Source organism: Solea senegalensis, linkage group LG3, assembly GCF_019176455.1.
Source record: "Solea senegalensis isolate Sse05_10M linkage group LG3, IFAPA_SoseM_1, whole genome shotgun sequence".
Taxonomy (NCBI): domain Eukaryota; kingdom Metazoa; phylum Chordata; class Actinopteri; order Pleuronectiformes; family Soleidae; genus Solea; species Solea senegalensis.
Genome location: NC_058023.1, coordinates 9,853,800 through 9,875,787, shown reverse-complemented (window position 1 = coordinate 9,875,787; position 21,988 = coordinate 9,853,800). Strand labels below are relative to the sequence as shown.

At 41.3% G+C, this 21,988-nt stretch overlaps 1 protein-coding gene and 1 long non-coding RNA gene across 4 annotated transcripts; one reads left to right on the top strand and one right to left on the bottom strand.

The window, feature by feature from the left end:
• Nucleotides 1–4,891: 4,891 nt before the first annotated feature.
• rcor2 (REST corepressor 2) lies at nt 4,892–19,451 on the top strand. Its single transcript, XM_044021615.1, has 14 exons — nt 4,892–5,084; nt 8,615–8,740; nt 10,394–10,450; nt 11,387–11,467; nt 11,811–11,863; nt 12,003–12,164; nt 12,289–12,413; nt 12,776–12,842; nt 13,113–13,352; nt 13,708–13,785; nt 14,073–14,130; nt 15,524–15,591; nt 15,799–15,960; nt 16,877–19,451. Exons 2-14 carry the CDS (start codon nt 8,617–8,619, stop codon nt 17,195–17,197), a joined length of 1,596 nt encoding a protein of 531 aa, XP_043877550.1. The 5' UTR covers nt 4,892–5,084; nt 8,615–8,616; the 3' UTR covers nt 17,198–19,451.
• LOC122766612 lies at nt 12,069–21,052 on the bottom strand. Of its 3 annotated transcripts, XR_006360094.1 has the most exons (4): nt 20,739–21,052; nt 19,553–19,637; nt 12,261–12,484; nt 12,069–12,195 (listed from the first exon to the last, which is right to left on the bottom strand). It is a non-coding gene; the product is annotated as an uncharacterized LOC122766612 (long non-coding RNA). The 3 variants fall into 3 exon arrangements; XR_006360092.1 differs by lacking the exon at nt 20,739–21,052 and having other exon boundaries at nt 19,553–20,122; XR_006360093.1 differs by lacking the exon at nt 20,739–21,052 and having other exon boundaries at nt 12,069–12,172; nt 19,553–20,122.
• Nucleotides 21,053–21,988: the final 936 nt, after the last annotated feature.

The following is a 21,988-nucleotide window of genomic DNA, read 5'->3' as shown; positions in this document are numbered from 1 at the left end:
AGTCCTTGGTTATGTTCTGTTTTCTGTAAATACTGGAACCTTATATGAATTACATCCTTTTGTAATATTACAAAGTTGCATCCAATTGGTTTTAAAAGGATGAAATCAGTGTAAAGCCAAGCAAATTTAGAACTCGGACATGAGGCAAGAGGACCATGTGCTCTTGAATGAGTTGTTATTGTAATACCAGGTATGAACACGGTCACAGAGACCAGCACATAAACTGAAAATGAAATGGAGAATATTTATTATTTATGTAACGCCATACAAACATTTGAGTCCGTTTTTCCAAACTAAGGGTTCACGGTCAAAGACAAAGTCATATCCTGCTTGTTGTATAAAATTAAACAGCAATAATAATAATAATAGTAAAAGCGTGGGTGAAATCAGCTCCAGAGGAAGTTGAGAAGCAGTAAGTGAAAGTGACCACAAGATGGCAGTGTAACATTTTGGCATTGTTAAACTTAACCCTTATATATTTCTCTAACCCAGCCATTGTTCATGGGTCTGCTGGACCCAGAGCATTATGAGGTTTACACCAAGAACAATTTGCCACTTACTTCTGTTGGACCACATTTATGAATATTAGTGCTTTTGTAAGAAAATGCAATACAAATCAATCAAGAAAATGCAATACAAATCAATCAAAATCAAATATGAAACAAGGTTTTTCATCCCTATTGATGATTCATAAATTACAAAAAGTCTATTTGATTTTCTGTCGCTGAGCGTTTTTCCATGAGTGATGTAAAAAAGAGACGACTGTTGTAGGTTCTTTGTTAGTAACTGGTCTTTGGGTAAATAACAATAATACATACTTCTTCATACAAGCATATTCATACACTTCTTATAAAACATAAAGTATTAAATGTGGAGACTTTCTCATGACAAAAAATATAAACCACAGGCTTGAATGATCAAATGTATGACGGCTTAGTTCCATTAGACTTTTGTTCACTGTCACGCTGCTGTCCTTCCTGATTACTTGATCAGTAGCACCTGTGCTTTTCCTGCAATAATAATGTCAAAATGCCTGTGATGAAAAAAAGGCCTGTAAAAACTTTTACGGTCATGTCCATATCATTTATATGAGCTGTACTTAAATGAGCAACCACAGTTTGGGGCAAAGCAAAATGTTACCACTTCTAAAGTCAGTCATCATCTACCGTTTTCTTATCTTAATCTTAGCTACATCGGGCGATAGATACATAGGCAGGGTACACCCTGGACAGTTCGCCAGTCCATCGCAGGACCACACAGATAGAGACAAACCACCATTCACTCTCACAGTGCTAACCACTACACCACCGTGTGGCCCCACTTCTAAAGTGACACAATAGTGAAAGGAAATGGGAACATTTTTTACACACAAATTGTATTTGTCTGTAGAAGCGGAGAACAAAATAAAATGGTTACACATGAATGAAGATATGGGATCTTATGGCCACTTTCACAGGCCTACCCACTTTTTCATAAGGCGAATAAAGGCCTTGTATGGGTCTCACACTCACACACACACAGAGAGAGAGAGAGAGCAGCAGCTCTCCCCAGCACACAGATGGCCCAGTCTCTAAACCCCGCCCTCAGTCTTTTGTCTTCAGGGAGTCTGTCTCTAGCCATCAGTCGGTATTTCGTACATAGTCAGTAGGGGGCGCAGCAGTGAGGGACAAGGGCTTGAGGCAGAGGCCTGATTCTCATTGTATACAAGTCTCTGTGTGTGTGTGTGTGTGTGTGTTTTTGCATACAGCTGAGACACATGCAGGAAACACTTGCACTGGGTTTTTTCAGTTGAGATGTGACTCTGTCCTCCTCTCTACTCCCCCCGCCCCCCACCCGACCCTCCGTCTGGAAACATGAAAGTGTGTTACGCTTGTCTGTTGGTACGTTCAAGCTCAACAATGCCCACCAAAGGAAAAAAAATGAGTCGATAGATAGATGGATAGATAGACAGATAGACAGATAGACAGATAGATAGACAGACAGATAGATAGATAGATAGATAGATAGATAGATAGATAGATATAGACAGATAGATAGATAGATAGATAGAGCAGGGAGGAGTAGAGAGTCAGCGGGGAAGAGGAGAGAGGGAGGGGGGGATCAACAGATGCAGTGTGGAAAGAGCCAGAGGAGAATGGTGGATGAGGATGAGGCATCTCTAGCCATGCAGCACAGAAATGAACAGCATAGACTCAAGATCCTTTCTATAGATTTACATTTTTGAATATATACGGCACATATAGACTATATATAAACACACAGTTCACTCAAGCCACCCCTAAAGGAATGCTATATATGCTGTATGGCACTATGACATTGCACATCACTGTACAGTATAGAGATAGAGATTTGAGGAAAAAGGGCCACAGATCTATTATGGCACATGGTAACATGGCATCTTCAGGGATGTTTAGTGACTTCCAGCCTGTGAGCACCGATGCAATGCCATATCACATAGTACGAGCCATTTGGGTCCTAACTTCTCTGTAATCAGTGTTCCATCATCACAGAATAATGATGGCGGCAAACAGCATCATTTCACTGCACTTATATCAAGGTAGGTTTTACAAGACATGCATGATGGTTGTCCAACTGTGAATGCAGCAGGAGTGCATTCTATTACAACTGATTCTATGACATGACATGTAATTCTAGAGCATGCATCTCCTGAGATAACAGAGAAAGTCAGAGACTTCACAGGAGGGAGGGATGGAGGGATGGGAGTCAGGGTGAGGTGCAAAGGAGTTATGAGGAGATGTGGAAGTGAGGGAGATGAGACAGCAGAGAACGACAAGTGAAGAGAAGAGACAAGACAGCCAAGGAGAAGGAATGAGACAGGTGGAGATAGGAGAAGAGGAGGAGGAGGAGGAGGAAGAGAAAGAGGAGGGAGGGGGTGAAAACAGAAGTGAAAACAAGAGTGAGCTAAAGGAAAGGTGGGAGGGACACTGAGTTCTGAAGGATCGAAGTGAAACTGAGTGCAAAGAGGAGGAAAAGGAAGAGAGAGTGAGAGGGACGCAGTGACGAATGGAGAGGAGGACAGAGCGAGTGAGAGGATGAAAACGAGGGAGCTGAGGTGAAGAGGGATGGGGAGGAGGTGGAGGAGGAGGAGGGCAGCAGTTGTTCATTAGAGAGGATGTGTTAGGGACTGGAGGAGTGAACAAGAGGAGAGACTGGAATGGTGAGTTTTATGGACACTGACTAATGAGAGGAGGGCAAGAAGAGGAGGAGGAGGAGGCGAGGGCAGAGGAGAGGAAGGCAGGAGGTGGCAGGGGTGAGAATGAGACTGTAGGGGAGGAAGAGGAAGGATGGGGGCTGGAGGTGAACGAAGCGAAACTGCTTTACTGTGTCACCGTAGGGGGAGAATGGGGAGGGGAAGAATTTGCACGTACGCACACACACACTGTTGAAATTGAGAGCCATAAGAGAGAGGGAGGGAGGGAGGGAGGGAGGGAGAGGAAGAGGATGAGGAGGGGTGAGTAAAGAGATGAAGAGGGAGGAAAGACAGAAGAGGAGTCATCACTGGAGAGAGGAAGTAGTGTGGGGTGTGGAGGAGCAGGGGACAGAGGGGGAGGCAAAGGGAATGATGCAGGGGGAGATGAGGAGAGAGTAGGAGAAACAAAAAAAGAGAGGAAACAGACAGAGAAGAAGAGAGAGGCGAAGGAGGAGGAGAACTGGGGCAGGTACTTCTTTCTCCCTCCTCCCTGCCACCTTATGAGAGAGGACAGAGGAGCAAAGGGAAAGAAATAGGAGGCATATAGAGGAGGTGCAGAAGATGAGATGGAGATTGGCATGAAGTGGGATTAAAAGGAGAAAGTAGTGATAGGAAATACAACATACCATATATATTACAAGTCAGACAACTGTGTGTGTGTGTTATTGGGCTTATATGCAGCATCAGGTGTGAGAGAACCTCCTGAAACACACACACAAAGAGACCTCATGAATTGTTCAATATTTTATATAAAAATAAATTTAATTTCCAATTAACGTGAAAAGTACATTGAGGCTATTTATCTGAGTCACTGTCAGGTCGAGGGCAAAGTCACGAAGGCTCTTGGTGACACGTGCACACACACGCACACTCTCGCTCACTTAAACACACACAGGTTTGCGCAGCTATTCTTCTTAGGACATTACGTTGATTCATTTGGACACTCAGTACAGCGCGTTATCCCCAACCTTAATCATAACCACTTAATGTCCAACCCCAATTTTAACCTAACCACTATTAACACATTAGCCCTAAACTCAAACAGTGCCCCAGAAATTAGATTCTGCCTCATTTAGGACCAGGTTTTGTTCTCCATGAGGACTACTGCTCCGGACAAGGTCAGTGTTTATGCTTTAAAGAACACGTACACGCGCACACATAAACACACACACACACACACACACTGGTTAGAGTCATACCCCACACTCCTTCCCTTTTCTCCACCATGCATACATCAGTACAAGTCTGGACAGCCTGGCTCAGCACAGAGATGCACATCTGACGAATCCCTCCGCCGACACACTGGCAAGTAGTCCCTAATTTATGGGATTTTGATAGACATCAGATTAAGAGTCTGGAACAGTGTTCAAAAAATAGGACCGTGCCCAATCTATCCTGTTTTTTTTTTTTAATTTTTACATCAGATTAATTTTAAGTGAAAATACGGTGTGGAGTAGCAAATGGAAATATTAAAATTGTGTTCTGGGCAACATTTCTACGACGGAGAACGTGGGAAAAGGACACTAGGATGTCAGCAACAAAACTCCAAAGCCATGGGTGTGGACTAGACTTCATAGTTTTGCGGGACTATTTTATGTTAATCCAATCGGTTGGGTTGGTTGGGAGAGGCGAACGCATCCTGGCGGATGTCCACCTCACTTCTCTCGGGGTGTTGTCTGTCTCCCCGGCACTCACTCACGGCTGCTTCCATCTATCCATGCAGTTCACTTCATTGTAGTGACTGTGTTCATCAATTAAGCCGGTTTTACGCTCACTAGTTGTCTTTTTAGCACTTCCGAGTGGGACTGTAAACCGCGGACTAAATCGCAGAGAAGTTTTGGGAGCGGGTTGAGCGGAGAGAACCGAAACACAGGTACGGTGTGACTGTTATCGCCACTTCCAACTATTAGCGTTACTAATGTAACGCCGGGTACTAGCCGCAAGCTAAGTGGCTAACGTTAGCATCCCAACGACCAACTAGGTTTGACTTCAGACTGCACTTTGATGATGAGGAGGATGAGTAGGAGGAGGAGGAAGAAGAAGAGGGGGTTAATGTCGCCTGTTTTTTAAATTGTTCGCTAAGAAACAGGATTTGCTGTGTTCAAACTGAAGATATTTGTGGCTAAATAAGAGAAACAGACAACAAAGTGGACTCATAATAACGTAGTGAGCGAGTTTTTACTCCAGAGCAGCAGCAGCGGTTGTAGTAACAGCAACGTAAGCGTGGGGGGAAAACAAAAGGACTTTATAGTGTGACACACAGATAACTGCTCTGCAAAACTCTGAAAATATTAACTAACTTGCAAATGTGCCTCAAGCCAATCCAATGCGAATTCACCATCACACATATTTGATCGGGTTTAAGAATAATCCGAGTCATTAAAAATAATAAATATATATATATATAGAGAGAGAGAGATTTTTTTTAAATATTCAGAAATAGTTAACAATGTTATTGTTGTATTACTTTTACTGAAAAAGTTGATACTACAGAGTGACGTTGGGTTAGGGTTAATCGTGAGACCCATGAGCACATTATTAGTCACTTTGTGACTATTATCTGTATGCATGAGTCAGAAATGATGCCTCAGTGCATCAGACAAGCATACAATGGATTAAAAAAGTAATACATTATCACATCATAGTTTTGTTTGTAGCAGTATACATGTGGTTACCTTAATATACAATCTTAACCCATTTCTTTATAATTAAACGTGGTAAAATGCTTTCTATATGCTAGTCAGAAGTTGTGGAAAAATACTGTTTTTTAAGTCGTAAGTGGGAGATTGAGCAATACTTATGTCAACCTATACTTCTCGTTATCATTCGTGTCATTTTTGTATAAGTGTGCACAGCTAATAAAAGTAGATTTTGCTGGTATTCTGGTGATCGAGGCTACCGTCTCTGTGTCTGAGGCTACTATAGTTCAAAAAAGAAAAAAAAGAAACTCCCTGAACGTGAACCGGGGCGGGTTCATGCAGCTTCTCCTCGTGTGCAGCTGAAGCTTAATCGTTTCCTCACACTTTAAACAAAGTGTTTGAGAATGAATTGTGCAGAGAATCGTGCAGATTTGGGTGATTTGGTTCCCCGGTGAAGTTAGAGGAGGCAGCTGTTGTCGTAGTGGGGGCCACCAGGAGTAGCGACACAGACAAAGGCCCCCAGAGGAGGAGGCTCAGACACTTGTATTGTCTACCCAGAGTTTGTTAGATGCGACTTAATCTGTGATCGTCCCCCACCCACCTCCACAAGCATCACTGGTCGTGTTTACTATGAGGACATGAACCTGTTTGTCACACAAACCCCGCGGCATCCTGGCTTTGTTCTGCTTCAAGTTAGTGAACTGCAGATCAAGTTGCTGATGTGATGAAGAAAGAAACGTGTACGCGTTTCATTTTCCCCTCTGGTGTGTCTCATATCTGATCAGCACATATGTTTGTGCTCACCTGTGTACACGAAGTAGTTTTAAGTGATTTTCTCTCCACTGTGTTGCGCTGTGTCCTGGAGTGACTGTCTCGTCTTTTGTGCAACTGTGGGACTCAGTTGAACAGATATGTAGAAAGAGGCGGGGGGGAGAACATGAGGCAGTTTCACTGATTGTGTGGGTGATCACATGATCTATGGCACGTTTTTCTCATGTTGTTGGTCAGATGCTCTCACTTCTGTGCTTTGAAGGCTTTTCCTGTCTTGTAGAGGGGGGGACTTGAGGCATGTGGATTTGATAGTTTGTGTTGTAGGACGTGATCAAGACTGTGGTTAAAATTATATTTGTGATGTAAATATATACTGAGCTGCAACTTAACTATGTACACAGAAAACATGATTAAGTGTCAGGTGTGGCACCACGTATGTTCTTCTGCTGCTGTAGCCCATCTGTTTCAAGATTTGACATCTAGAGATGGTCCTCTACATACTATCTAGTGCAGGGGTCACCAACCTTTTTGAGACCGAGAGCTACCTGAAGGTTAGAGAATAATATGGAGGGCTACCATATTAACATTTTATGCAGTTTACCATTTAAATGATAAATATTATGCATTCAATTGCATACACATTAAGTCCAGTGCTTACTCCTAATGATTATCACAGTTTTTATAAACAATATCAAGGACATTTTACTCAGTGATCATATGGATACATACAAGGGAGGTGAAGTGAAATGAGCCCGCGGGCACCTGGTTGGCTGCTCGCGGGCTACCAGGTGCCCGCGGGCACCACGTTGGTGACCACTGATCTCGTGCTTATTGTGGTTACTGTTGCCTTTCTTTCCTTTTGAACCAGTCTGGTCAGACTCCTCAGCAAGGTATTTTCATGCATACAACAACTGCCGATCAATGGATATTTCCTGAAGATCTTTGTGGATGAAAATCCCAGGAAATCAGTAGTTTCTAAAGTACTCAGACCAGCCATGTTCAAAGACACTTTTTGTCTTTGAACATGGCCCTTTTGTCCTCAATTGGATGCTCAGTTTGAACTTTGGCAGGTCATCTTGACAATCTAAAGGTATTAACTTGCTGCCTTGTGATTGGCTGAGTAGATATTTTTACATCATCAAGCAGTTGAACAGGTGAATATTATATTAAGCCATCAATGAGAGTATGTGTTTATCATATTGGAGAGTGGACATTTTGCAGGGCTAAAAATAAGACATTGCATTAGGATATCATAATAGTGTAACTGAATGTGCACAGACTTGTTTGGTGTGTGTCAGGTCAGGTCAAATTGGCTTTATTTTTTCCTTTAGTGCTCAGTTGGTGTATGAATGTCAGACAAAAGCAAATATGACTTTTATAATTTAATATGTTCACACAGTTTGTTTTGTCCAACCAATGGAGCCTTTCACAGTTTAATAGAAAAATTATTATAAAGTCATTGGTGGCTATGTAACTGTGTTCTGTATAGGGTTTATGACATTAGTTCAATTACTAGACATGGAGAGAAAGATACTGGTTCATTGGTGCATCCACCCCCGATAATTGTTAGATAAATATATAAAAACAGTGTTGCATATTATTTTGTGTCTGTTGTAAGCCATCTGCTTTCTTAGTATAGTATGAGGGAGGCATGCTTCCAAATAGAGTAACATATTAATACGTTTATCGGTTTGGGTCTTGTGATGCATAACTTGGAGAAGAGTTTGTGGATTCTGTCTTGTTGGCAGTTTGGATCTTAAAATTGAACATGATATTCTCGTCAACTAATGTCTGAATTGTTGCCGGTGCTAGGCCATTTGGGTTTGAAAGATGCACCCAGGATGACAGCATAATATGCTGTTGTACTTTAAGAAGAGTAAGTTAGTTTGCAGCCAACCCATTAAAAAGAGTTAACTCACTGATTTATGGATGATTTAATGATACCGAAGATAGCACTGGTGGTTATTGCTAAAGGTTCTGTGTGTTTTTGCAGATATGCCCTCAGTGATGGAGCGCTCGGGGGCCGGGGTCCTGTCCAGGAGCAGAGCCAAGACTGTAACCAACGGCAACAGCCAGCCACACTCTGAGGAAGAGAGCAGCGATGAAGAGCATGCTCATGGTAGGCACATGCAAACGTTAAGATTAACTATAGTAATCTGTTTTGTGAGTTAATTTCTTTCCCTAATTTAAGTTTTGGTTTAACATTTAATATCAAACTAACATGAAACACTCATTAAGGCTTCTAACATGCTGACATTTGCACTCTACACATACACCATGGCAGGTGTTCAGTTGCATGCATTGCATTGGTGCAGTGCTTCTTTCGTCCCTGCATACTGCTCTCCTCTCCTCCACCCCATTCCACACTCCTCCATCCTTGTCATCCTCTGCCCACACACATCTTTCCTTTCTCCTTTCTCTCCTTCACCCACTGTCTTTCTCTTGAACTTTCATTTTATAATATTATCTCACATGGACACACGCATTAACAATGGACACATTTTTAGATCAAGCACAGCAGTGTAACTGGAATAGTAAAGGATTGCTCTAAATACACCTTCCTACCCAGGTGATCCACCACATTATCCATGCCTCCAACTCCTCCATTCTTCCTCAGTCTACCAATCTTTTTCTCTTTTGAATCAATCTATTTAATGATGTTTCACAGCCAGTATTTCCTATCATTTTCTATCCTTCCATATTTTTGTCTTTCCCCCCCATTTCCCTTCCTGTCTTTTGTCCACACCCATCTCTTACTATCGACTCCTTTCTATCATCCCCTTCTCCTCCCTTCCTGTCCACTGTCCCTGTGGAAACAGTCATCTGTCTCTTCCTCCTCTCGGCCTGCTTCCCTCCTCATCGTCTCTCCTCACTCCTTCCTTGCTTTCCACCCTCTCACCTTCTCTCCTACACTATTTCTTGCTAGCCTCACCAACACAGCACTAATTACTCAATGTCTGCAATCACACTGCCCTCTTTTCCTCCCTCCAACTGTGTGGATTCCTCTCATTTGAATGCCATATGGATTAAAAAAAAAAATGTCACAGGTTGGGATTTTTACTCTGATATACGTGACTGTTCTCGTGTGCAGAGCTTGATGCTGTGACTGAGAATATATTGCTTAAATAAGTGAAATGAGAAATTATTAATTAAACTGTTAAAAGAAGCATATATTTCAGGCTTTGGGCTGAGGCAACCGTCATCTGATAATACATGAGTAAATAATGTTTTTTTCAGGATGTGCCTCATTCAACTCAGAGGCTAATATTCAGTCACACCAGTAATCTAGACTATTGACAATATTATGAATATCACATTATTCAGATTATTATGCCATAATGGAATATTCTATTTATATTCCTGTTTTAAATTTTTTTTTAAAAAAAAGTGAGATTAGAGCATTTACATCCACTGCTGCAAAAACTGTGAGTGCACTTTTCCTCATGTCTTAACCGGATTATTCCTTATTTTGAATAAGACCATACACAGGTTTAGTTCATCAGTAAACACTGTTTACATGGCATTGTCTTTATATAATATTTGTGTGCAGTTCTTATAATAGCATAGCACTGAAACAACGGCATGTTAGAGAGCTTAGTTCATTAAAATTAAAACATGCATCATTGTCTCATTTATTTTGCTGTCCTAAAGATGACTCTCCCTCTGTCTCTTCTGTTATCTGTCTTAGTCAAATTTTTGTCTGTCACTAGAATTTGTCCTCCCTCCTTTTCTCTCTGAACTAATCACAGTCACCTTGTCTTTGTTTCTACAGACAGTATGATCCGAGTGGGCGGAGACTACCAAGCTCAAATCCCAGAGTTCAAACCAGGTAAAATGACTTATAGCAAACACATATGGAAAGGGAGTGATGATGATGATTAAGAGAAAAAAGGCAGATGAATAGAATAGGGAAGGAAATCATGATTGTGAAGGAGACATAGAGGTGAGCAGACTAAGGACATGGAAATAGAAGAGGGAGGGGAATGCTGATGATGAGAAATCAAGGTCAAATGGCTGGTGTTTTCTGTGGAAATCCTTGAAAATGGAAACGGGGCAAGAAAACTTTTATATAAATCGTTTTCTGGTGTTTCACCTGACTTGCTTAAATCATCCGATGTTGTTTACACCGTGTGTTCAGGAAATTCAATACACAAAAACATTAATTAATGTTGCGGTAATAATCGTAATCTTTTGTCAGTTGGTAAATAGGATTTGAAGAGTATTGTTTACTAAATGTAGTTGTTGATGAAGCCCAATAATCGACGAATGGCAACTGAACAGCTCAGATCTGTTGGTAAATTAAACTAATAAAAATAAGGCCTAAATCTTGAAACCTAAAAAAAGTAAAGTATTATACAAGTATATATTATATAAGTAGGTGAAGTATTACTTGCAACAGCTTTCTGAGGAGGTTGCCGTTTATGTTAAATAAATAAAAGGATTCACTCTGCAGTTTTCCAACCTTGTATTTTATTTATGACGCGTGCTTCAGTTAATAAAAATGGACCTCATATATTTTCTTGAGGATTAACAACTGGCATGAATCAGTACAAAGAAAACATTGACCTAGAGATAAATAAGTTGTCATACCATGTTAAGCTACTGACGGTCACACCAAACATCTTTTGGCCGATTTCATCAAGTCACGTCTTTTCTTAATGAAGATCAACAACTAGGAGATAAAAGATATCAAATGGTAGAGGAGGGTGAGCCCTGTAAATGATATAAGTGTAACTTTCATGTGTGGAATTGTTTTCATAACCAGACAGCCCAAACCGCTACAATGAGAAAGACCAGAGGAGCATGTTGGTGTGGTGTCCTAACAGTCAACTGTCTGATGCAATGTGTAAGCTACACACACACACACACACTTTACATACCCAATTTTAACTGACACTTTCTTAACAACTTGACCTTCAGTTTGTGCTGCCGACTAGAGAATAGTAATTAAAACTTTCATCGCTGCTCTCTGCGTGCACTTGCTTGGTCTCCTCACTTCCATCTTTCCTTTATCTTTCTCAATTACTTTCATTCCCCTTGTATCTTTTCTTAAGTTAATTATTTGCTCTTCTCTTTGCTCTCTCTACCTTCCAATTTTCGTTTACCTTCTCAACCTGGTTATATACCTCCCTTTATCACAGATTCTTCCCCTTTACTTCCCCTTTTAAAGTTTTCTCTCTGTACCCTAGTGGACGAGTACATCCTGATGGCTAAAGAAAAACACGGATACAACATGGAGCAGGTCAGTTTAACCTTTCCTAATTTCTAGTTTGTAGTTTCTTCTACACTTGGCATACTAAACTTTTTCCTTCATGTTCCCTTTATCTCTTTGTGTCTCTCTTCTCACCCTGGTTTTGTGTTTGTCCTCGCCATCCAATCAGGCCTTGGGCATGTTGTTGTGGCACAAACATGACGTGGAGCGCTCTCTGGCAGACCTCGCCAACTTCACCCCCTTCCCGGACGAGTGGACAGTTGAGGATAAAGTGCTGTTTGAACAGGCCTTCAGTTTCCACGGCAAGAGCTTCCACCGCATTCAACAAATGGTGAGAGCCTGGGAGAAGAACACACCCATCCCTGGCCAGTGTATTTATTACAGAAGTAAATGTCATTTTAAATATATTTGAATATTTAATACTCACTGTGTACATTGCCTTTGTTTGTGTGTAGCTGCCAGACAAGTTGATCTCTAGCTTGGTAAAGTACTACTACAGCTGGAAGAAGACCAGAACCAGGACCTCAGTGATGGACCGACAGGCCAGGAGACTGGTCAGCAAGAGAGAAAAAGATGACAGGCAAGAGAAGCCATGAAACTTGAATGATGCCCCCGGGGGAAACTCAGTATGCTGGCAGTGGAGAAGGAAGTCTGTGATGAAATGAGAGAAGAATGAATATTGGATATTGGAGGAAAGACACAGAAGAAACGGCTCACCTAAAAGATAAAAAATACAAAACTCTTTTGTGAAATCACACTTAATAACACATCAGCTTTAGAAGCAAGATTCATATTCATGAATATAAATGAGATCCCTTGATATTATTTCTTGACGTTTTAGTGGAATTTTTTGTTGGGGATTAATTTATTTTTTGCTTAAGTCAAAATGTTTTGCTTGACAAAACATGACACTGGTTTAATTTCCTCTTTTTTGCATCTCAGTAATGAAGACCTAGAAGAAGGAGACCCAGGCAGTGACAGTGACTTTGAGATTGACAACAAGAAAGAGGTGAGCAATAGAGAATTTAATGGTCTCTTTTTGACAGTCAGTGTGTGTGTGTGTGTGTGTATGAATGCTTATATAAGCACATTTTTGTTTTTATTAGCCGTAACTTGCCTGAGGAGAGCAGCACAAATGAACTCTATCCTTCAATTTCAACTTTATTAATTATACATAAATGTAATGCTGCATTCTTCTTGCTGTAAGTAAAAAAGTAAATACAAAAAAACAACAAATAATTCTTTGGTTTTAATATTTGTGATTTTTCTGACCACAAAGGCAGTGAAACAGAACCCCAGCAGCACCGGCTCTGAAAAGGTCATCCCCAGTCGATCTGGGCCGATAAAGAAGGAGAATATTGGAGCTCAGTACCGCCACCACCCACTTAGAGCCCGGCGCAGGCCACCAAAAGGCATGCACCTGGAACAGGGGGACATCATGTCGCTTTCAGCCTCTCAAGATTCTGGAGTTTTAACAATACGGCAGCTGGACACACAGTTGGTGTCACTAAAGAGACAAGTATGTACGAGTGGCCGTCATCTGCCCTTAAATTACATAATATCCCTTCTCTAGTTAAAACTGTAACAGTGTACATACCAACAAAACACACTTTTAAAGGAAATCAGCCGGACTTTACTTTGTTTAGAACTCTGTATCTGTCAGTGTGGGTTTTGCTTACACATGTGTGTCTTTCTGAATAAAAGAAAAAAAGGAAACCTGCGTACATTAAGGAAAATGATATACACGTAGACTTGCACATATGTAAAATAAACTTGTATCCTTCAAAAATAGCACCACTTTGTTTAATCACATCAGTGCTAACAAGACTAAAAATAACTTGTCCGTTTTCTTCTTCCTCCACTCTCTCTCTCAGGTTCAGTCTATTAAACAGAACAACAGTATTTTGAAACAAAGTCTAAATGAAGGTGTGGATGGTCTCAAACCTGCGGAGGTAAATATAATTATTTTACTTTTCACATTTTAGTTCCTTCACACCACTTATTTATCCTCACTTGGATTTGTGTTTATACTTGACTCTCTCTCTCTCTGATGTCTCCTCAGTTTCCTCTCTTTTTCTCCCTCTGTCCTTGCCCAACTCCCCTCAGATATAATATCACTCCTTGTGGGACTGAGATTAGTCTTAATCTGCTCTTTGCTCTCACTCTGTTCATTCCCCCTCCCTTTAATTCACACTTTAGTTCCTTCCTGCTGTAATGTGTCCCCTCTTCTCTCTCCCAGCCTGCCCCAAAGATGAACTCTCGTTGGACCACAGAGGAGCAGCTCCTGGCTGTGCAGGGTGAGTCAAGGCTGCACCAGCATCTTTCTTTTCTATAGTCACCATTTTCTGTCAGCGGTTGCGATCTCTCCTCCTCCTCACTAATTCATATTCACAAGCAGGTAATGCCAAGCTGGCATGTGTTAGTTCTATACAAGAACACAGTATATCTCTGTTATCTCTCTGGACCAGGAACAGTTTCCTGAAGGAAACTGAAAAAGAAAATGTAAAATCCAACATATCCAAAAAGCTTAACTTTCACATTAACGCTTCACAAAGCACAGATTATGAATGTGAGCTGTTAATTAGGTCTTTATGTGAGTTTTGTATGGTTAATTCTTTAGCACAAATGTGTTGTTTAAAGCCGAGTAGTTTAAAATAAGTAAAAGAACTATATCAGACTTAAAAGGTAGAGTACAAAGGTCAACTTCATTGTGACATCATAATGTTTAGGTAACACACTTTACAGATTATTAACCATAACCATAACTCAAACATTTATGGACTGTTGTTTCATAAATTGTTGCACAAATCTTTAATTGGATGAATTAATGACATGACATCTTTTTTCGACTGGAGGTACAAAGGTCAACTTCACTGTGACATCATAATGTTCTGCAGAAACACTTTATGGCTCATAAATTGGAAACATATAAAAAGGAGGTTTCCTGCAACTTGACTGGTTGAAGGTGTACACATGTGGGGCAGTAATTCAGTTTAATGTTTGCCGTCTAAATGCGTTGCTCATTATAATGTGGTGTAGCTGAATTATACAGTGTAGGAGCTGCTGGGATCCAGGTTCCATTTGTAATGAAAGTGAATTAAAGCTGTGGGACATATAAAGCTGCTCCAGTGTCCATAGCACTTTGTCAATTAAAGACACACTGTTCTATGGAGGAACATTAAGAGGAGAATTCATGGCTGCTGAGGGCAGGGATTGTTTGTTGCTATGGACACAGTTATCCATGTTTTGGCATCCAACAGTATAACGGTGGTAATAAATACATAATGACTGACTGATGCAGGATTGAATTTATTCAATGTACTGTATTGAATGTACTGAAGTCAAATGTTAAAATGCCTCCACTTCAGTCAGTGCACCTTTGAGCAGCAGCAGTAGAAGAGAAAGCAGGAAGTGGGAGACACGAATGTGTGTGTGAGGGTTGTAGATGCGAGGGTTGCAGCAGGTCAGGCCTGTAAAAGAGCAGGTGCACGCTGGCAGCTGACCTCAGAATATGGTTAAAAGAAAAAAAAAAAGAGTGCTCTCTACATTCCCTTCTCCTGTGTTTCCTCTCATACACAATGACTGCACCATTTCACTGACAGACTGAAAGCAGTGGTCTTTGCAGCCTGTAAGGGCAATGAAATCATGGTGAGCGATGCAGCGACACTCATCAACAATCTTCTTTTCCAGCCATTCGACGTTATGGTAAAGACTTTGTGGCCATTGCAGAAGTGATCGGGACCAAGACACCGGCTCAGGTGAGAATCCTCATTCTCATGTGGTGATCTAGGGGAGGTTTTTGTGAAGATTGCCTCTGACTTCAGTCTAACCTTTCACCAAGCAGTGCTGGAAGTATAATCTTCATCATTCCTTGTTTTATTTGTCCACTGGCCTCTACTCTCAGCCTCTGTGTCCTTGAACACAGCACAACCCCTAACGCCAAACATCTTACTCTCTGGTCTCAGGTGAGCTCATTTTTCGTGAGCTACCGGCGCAGATTCAACCTGGACGAGGTGCTGAGGGAGTGGGCGGCCGAGCAGGTGGCCACCAACCGAGACCAAAGGGACCACAGGAGGAGTAGCGAGGACATCACTGCAACTACAGATGGAGTTCCAGAGAATGATGAGGTGTGGCCACAGAGTGCACAAAATATTACAGACCCCTTTAACATGAGCGGGACGATTTGTGTCACTTCTGTGCTTCTAGATCAGATATATACTTGATGTCCTATCAGAATCCAATGCCTTTTTTTGCTTCTATGTATGCGATGAGTGTTGTCATCGACCTGCTCAATGGTGGAGAGTGATGGTGATGACACTGGCAGCAATGTGTGTGGCAGATGCAACATCTGTTATGAATCTGATTTGAACAATGGCAGCCTTGGATATATCAAGTTTTGACCAAACTTGTCACTAGAATCCATAGGAAAACTTCAACGATAAAGCCAGCAGCTCAGATCAGAGTGCACATACGCACAAACAAACAGGAAGTCATACATCCTGTGTGTGTGTGATCTGATCTTAGCTGCTCTATTCTTTGTTTTGGTTGCTGCTCCAGGTGTGTGATCACGTTAGCGCATGAAGTGAGACGTCTTCAGCTCTGATCAGTGTATAGAGAACACCCGAGCAGACACGATCATTTTTCACCGCTTTACTGCACTACTGTGACATCCCTCAGTGACTCAAACGCTGTCAACACACCTGTCACCTGCCCATCATGGTTCTATCAAACCACAAAACTTCATGGCTATTCTTATGATGCCAGTCATGCTTTCAGACCCACTGTGTGTGCTCTCACTCACTTCAAAATAAGTTAAATTTAACAAGTTAATTCACCAATTTAATGCCAACTCACTACCAGTGGCTCAGAATTCTGAGCTTTAAGCCCTTGTTGAACCCCTTTGCCTAAATATATCCATCACAGCTGAAGAGCAGGTGGTTTGTTTCCCCACAACTTTCTCTCTCCATTTTATTTGTTTGTCTCTGCCGATCACTCTCCTCCTCCTAACGCTCTCCTCCTCTTCCTTCTGCTCCCTCTCCTCAGGTCAAAATGGAGGACTCTCCGTCAGATGCTGCCGGCAGCTCCTCTTCTCCCTCTTCCACCCAGACCCTTTCATCTCTCTCCCAGCCTCCTCCACTGCTACGTCCCGCGCCTCCCTCGGCTCCACCCAGCCTCCTGCGCCAGCCCCCGCCTCTCCAGACACGCCCACTCCAGAACCGAACGCCCCACAACCACCCTCCGCCTCCACTCATCCGTCCTGCTGTGACCTCCTCTTCCTCCTCTGGCAGCTCCTCCTCCACTGCAGCAGGGCAGCTGCCTCCATCACTGGTCGGGCACAAAGTGGAGCAAACCAACTCGCACTGATAACACACACACACACACACACTGGTAGGAGTAGAGATACACACAAACATTAGCATGCAGACACGCCGTCTCTCTCCTCTCATTGCTCCTAGCCTTCTTAAGCATCACATGACCACATTATCAGTTAAAACACTCGGGTCACTGAGGTGACGACACGGCAAGAAGAGTGTAAGGGCCACTGAACTAGTTCACTATGTGAAGGGGTGATTAGAGAACCCTTTACTGTAGTGACAGACACCTACCTCCAGACCATAGCTCTCTAGTGCAACAAACACACACACACACACAAACTAGCTGGGAACTGAAAATGAACACTACCTACACACACGCCTCCAGGACTAAACAAAGACACACTGGATCATCAAGCTGTTGAGAAGCCATGACCGCCAACAGCTAACCCAGCTGCTCGTCTCCATGGCAACTGTTGAACATCTGGATTGTGGCAGAGTGTAGTAGATCACACACACATAACTATATTGTTGGTTTTGCTGAACAGGTATCGTGTATTCAAATCACCATCAGGAAAAAAAAAACTAACAATAAATAAATGAGGGAAAGTGAAGATGAATGAAAAAGAGGAAGAGTTGCCCACATCTGAGCCAAACCTGCTGCTCCTTGTGGTGATCTCAAACTGGAAATGAAGAAATACACCTTTATTCCCCCTTGTGCTTTAAACCTTGAAGAGCGGGAGATCTCAGTTCTCCCTCTTCTCATAGCCATGTGTGTGACTAGTATTAACTGGAATGATGTTTTTTTTCTTTTCTTTGACTAGACTTTTTAAAAGGTGAGCCCTAGATAGTTAGTGGCTGTAAGTAGTTTAGATAGTGCATACTTTATTATTATTATAATTCTGGTGGTAATTATTGACTTTTAACATGTGACTGGACTATTGACATTTCAATAAGACATTTAGCCACAGCGTGTTTTCACTGGTTTCACTGATGTTGAAGTCCCGCTGCTTCACATCAAGGAGGATTTTCAGTTTTCAGCACAACAAGGCACCAACCTCTGTGTAACATGTGCGATGCGACTGACTTTTAATCTTTTTTTTTTTTCGTTTACGCTGAACTGAAAAAAAACAAAACAAAACTGAAATGTTCTGCCAAAGTCGTGTTGTTGCTTTAAAAGCATGTTGTGGTTTCTGTGTCTGCAGCTGTTGAGCCTCAGTGAGGAGTCTGACATGGGACAATGTTGGTTTACTGCCCTACATGTTAGACACATGGTAGGAAATCAGGTTATTTACTTTGCTGTGAGAGTTAATCAGGTGGAGAGTGACACTGTATGAAGCGAGCGAACACACACACGCACACACACCCCCAGCCTTGTTCTGTCCATTTCACAACTGAACATTTCTTTACTTACACATTGACGTTTACATATTTACACATTAAGCAGTCACGTTAATTACAAGTTTCACGGGAGCTGATAAGATTTTTTTGCCTTTGGTTTCCAGGCCCTTGGTTTCCAGGCCAGCAGCTGATGTTAAGCTCAGCTAAACAGACAGATATTTTCTCTCTGTGATGCAAGACGGTAAAAAACAAACTATTAATTTAGGTCACTATTTTCATAGCACATCCAAAAAACATCACTGGCTGCTTAAAATTGAATTGTGGATTATTTTCAACCAAGAATGTTGAGGTCATTCCAAAAGATGCACTGACGACTGACTATGTGAAGTGGTTTGAGTGCAGTTAAGGCAGCTTTTTCTGTGGTACTTCAGAGTCTTGTGGAATAAGTTCCTGCTCTATTGAGTCAAACCGGTTGATGAATTTAGAGGATGAACTGTCAGGGAAATGTGAGCTGTGCCACAGAGCAGGTTTCTGCCGCGTTAATGCTCCATACTGATGTTTACTGGTCTGTGTATTTTTGTTTTTTGCCTCCTGAAGTTGTGGCACCAGACAACGTGAACAGGCATAGGCGACTTAACAGTGTTTTCCTTGTTGTTATTGTTTTTTGTCCTGTTGCTGCCTCTTTCTTCCCCTCACGTACCAGTGTATCACTGCCTTCCTTACAAGCAGATCTGGGATCAGACATCACGAAAACCCTTTGTTTGAACTGTGTTCAGTGCTGCTGCTCTCTCAGTCTCACCTCACATGAAGCCTTCAGTGTTGACTTTAATGAGAAGCAGTCTGTTGCTACATTTGGCTTTAAAGTGGCTCGCCTTTTCAACTTTGCTTGGACTCCTTTGTTTCCAAAACTGCTTGTGTGTACTGTATGTGAGAAGCTGTTTACATTGTGGAAACCTTTTTGTTTTTTTTAGTAATAAAGAAATGACCAAAATAATGTTTGTCAGTTATTTTAAACCCATTTTCCAAGTGTGTAATTGCAGGGTGTGTGAGCGTCACATGCACGCACCTTCTGTCTGTTGACTCCCAACGGGTTTGGTCACCTGCAGCTTCCACATTCCTGAGCAGGGCTGTCGACATGTTCACCAGCTCCTCTGCATCAGAGAAAAACATCTGTTAACAGTCAAGAAACAAACATGAAACACGTCCAAGATGGATTCAGTGAACTGAAAATAGAAAACACGGAGAACAGGTATGAAGTGACTTTAACATCCTGACTGAAACATTTGGTCAGTTTACATCGCAGCAGGATCCTGTGTGTTATGAGCTTAAAAGGTCAAAGGTCTCAAGACACGTTCCAGTTCGTAAACGTTTAATACAAGTTATCGCTCACAAACACGCACCTGTAGTCCTTTTTCACAGCCACTGTAGGAAATGATGGCTGACAAACACCTGTGCTTTTCCTGCTAAAACCTCAAAATGGCTGCAGGCAGCAGGTAAAGTAGCTGCAGAGTTGTGGCACTTCAAAAGGACAGGTCTAAATAATCAAATGAATGTGAGTTGAATGGGGTCGTCTGCTGGTTCACCATCTCTCTGTAGTGAGTTATTAGAACTGAGCAGAGGCATCATTAATGTGATTACCAACACCTGAGCTGAAACACGTCAACATGGCTGCTGTAAAACTGGAAAGGCCTCCAGACAGGATGTTGTATTTATCTACACGTAGGCAACGACTGCCATCTTCCATTACTGAGCCATCTACAGGTCATTTTATTTTTTTTTCCCCCTCACTCAATTGTTGAATGAATCGTCCGGGCAGCTGCAACTTCCTAAACCTCCATCTTTGAAGGAGCATTATATTTTATTTCAACAACACACACTTTCTATAAAAAAAATAAAACATAATGCCCTGCTCAATCTTGTGGGAACAACATCATGAATTTATTTGACCTACAGAAGAAAAAGGCAAACTGAGAACCAAATAAATACCCAGTTCAACCCAAAATCAAAAGAAATGAATGATATCCAACTTTCAGCGAATTTATAATATTAAGACTTGGCTTTGAAATAAATGAATGTATTTTTTGTTTGCATCTGTTTCACGCTCTCATACTCAGGGTTACATTGAAAACACAGTGTGTTACTACTATAGTCTTTTTTTCTGTTCTTATTTTATGATATTATGTTTTTTTGTACTTATTGTATGTGTTGTAAATGAGAAGTTTAAATAAAACAAAGTGTGCCGTTACTTGTACCTGCTGAATCCAACGGCTTCTTTCTTCTTCTTTTTTTCCTCCCCCCACGGCAGCCATTTTGAGCAGGAACAGCACAGGTGTTGATGATCACATTAATGACGAGTGAATGAAAGCAGCGTGAACACTGAAGCAATGATTTCATGATTTTCACCTGTGCTTCTCCAACTGTGACAAAATGGCTGCGGTGAAGAAGGCCCACGCGAGTCCACTGTCACGCAAGTCACTCTGCCCGACACGAAGGTTACACTTTACAATTACAGAAAATACACTCCCGGGCCACTTTATTAGGTACACTCTTTCACGGCAGATTTCTAATGACAGCAACTCAGTGCGACGAGTCAAGAAGACACGTGCTATGCTAGACGAGCTATTGTTCAAACTCTGCATCAAATGAATGAGGAAGAAGGGAGATTTAAGTGATTATGAAAGCGGTTTGTTTGTTGGTCCGAGTAGTTCGTTAACTGCTGATCTGTGTGTTCTTTTTTCTTGCACAACATTCACCAGAGGTTTGATGAGCAGCAGCTCTCTGTGGGAAAACGTGTCGTCAAGATGAAACCCAGCCAACTCTAAGAATCCCTATGTCTCTATGGAAGGTTGACAAATAAAACTATATATATATTATCATAGTAAGTCATAATAATGAGATACTAAGACATAATTATGAGGACGTAAATCAATAATGAGATAATATTGAGATGCAAAGTCATAATAATGATATACTAAGTCATAATATTGTGATATAGTCATAATAATGAGATAATACTAAGATAGAAAGTCATACTAATGATATGCTAAGTCATAATATTGTGATATAGTCATAATAATGAGATAATACTGAGATGCAAAATCATAATAATGATATACTAAGTCATAATATTGTGATATAGTCATAATAATGAGATAATACTGAGATGCAAAGTCATAATGAGATTTTTAGTCATTATATTGAGATACTAAGTCATAACAATGAGATAGTCATGATAATAACACATTTAGTCATAATATTGTGATACTAAGTCATAATATTGAGAAATTAAGTGGTAATAATGAGATAATATTGAGATGCAAAGTCATAATATTGTGATACTAAGTCGTAATGATAAAGTATCTCATTATTATGACCTATTAAGTCACAGCTATGAGATACCAAGTCATAATTCCGAAATGGTATACCATTATTAGGACAAAGCATCTCATATTTATGGGATGTTACCTCACAATTATGACATAGTATCTCATGACTTTGCCTT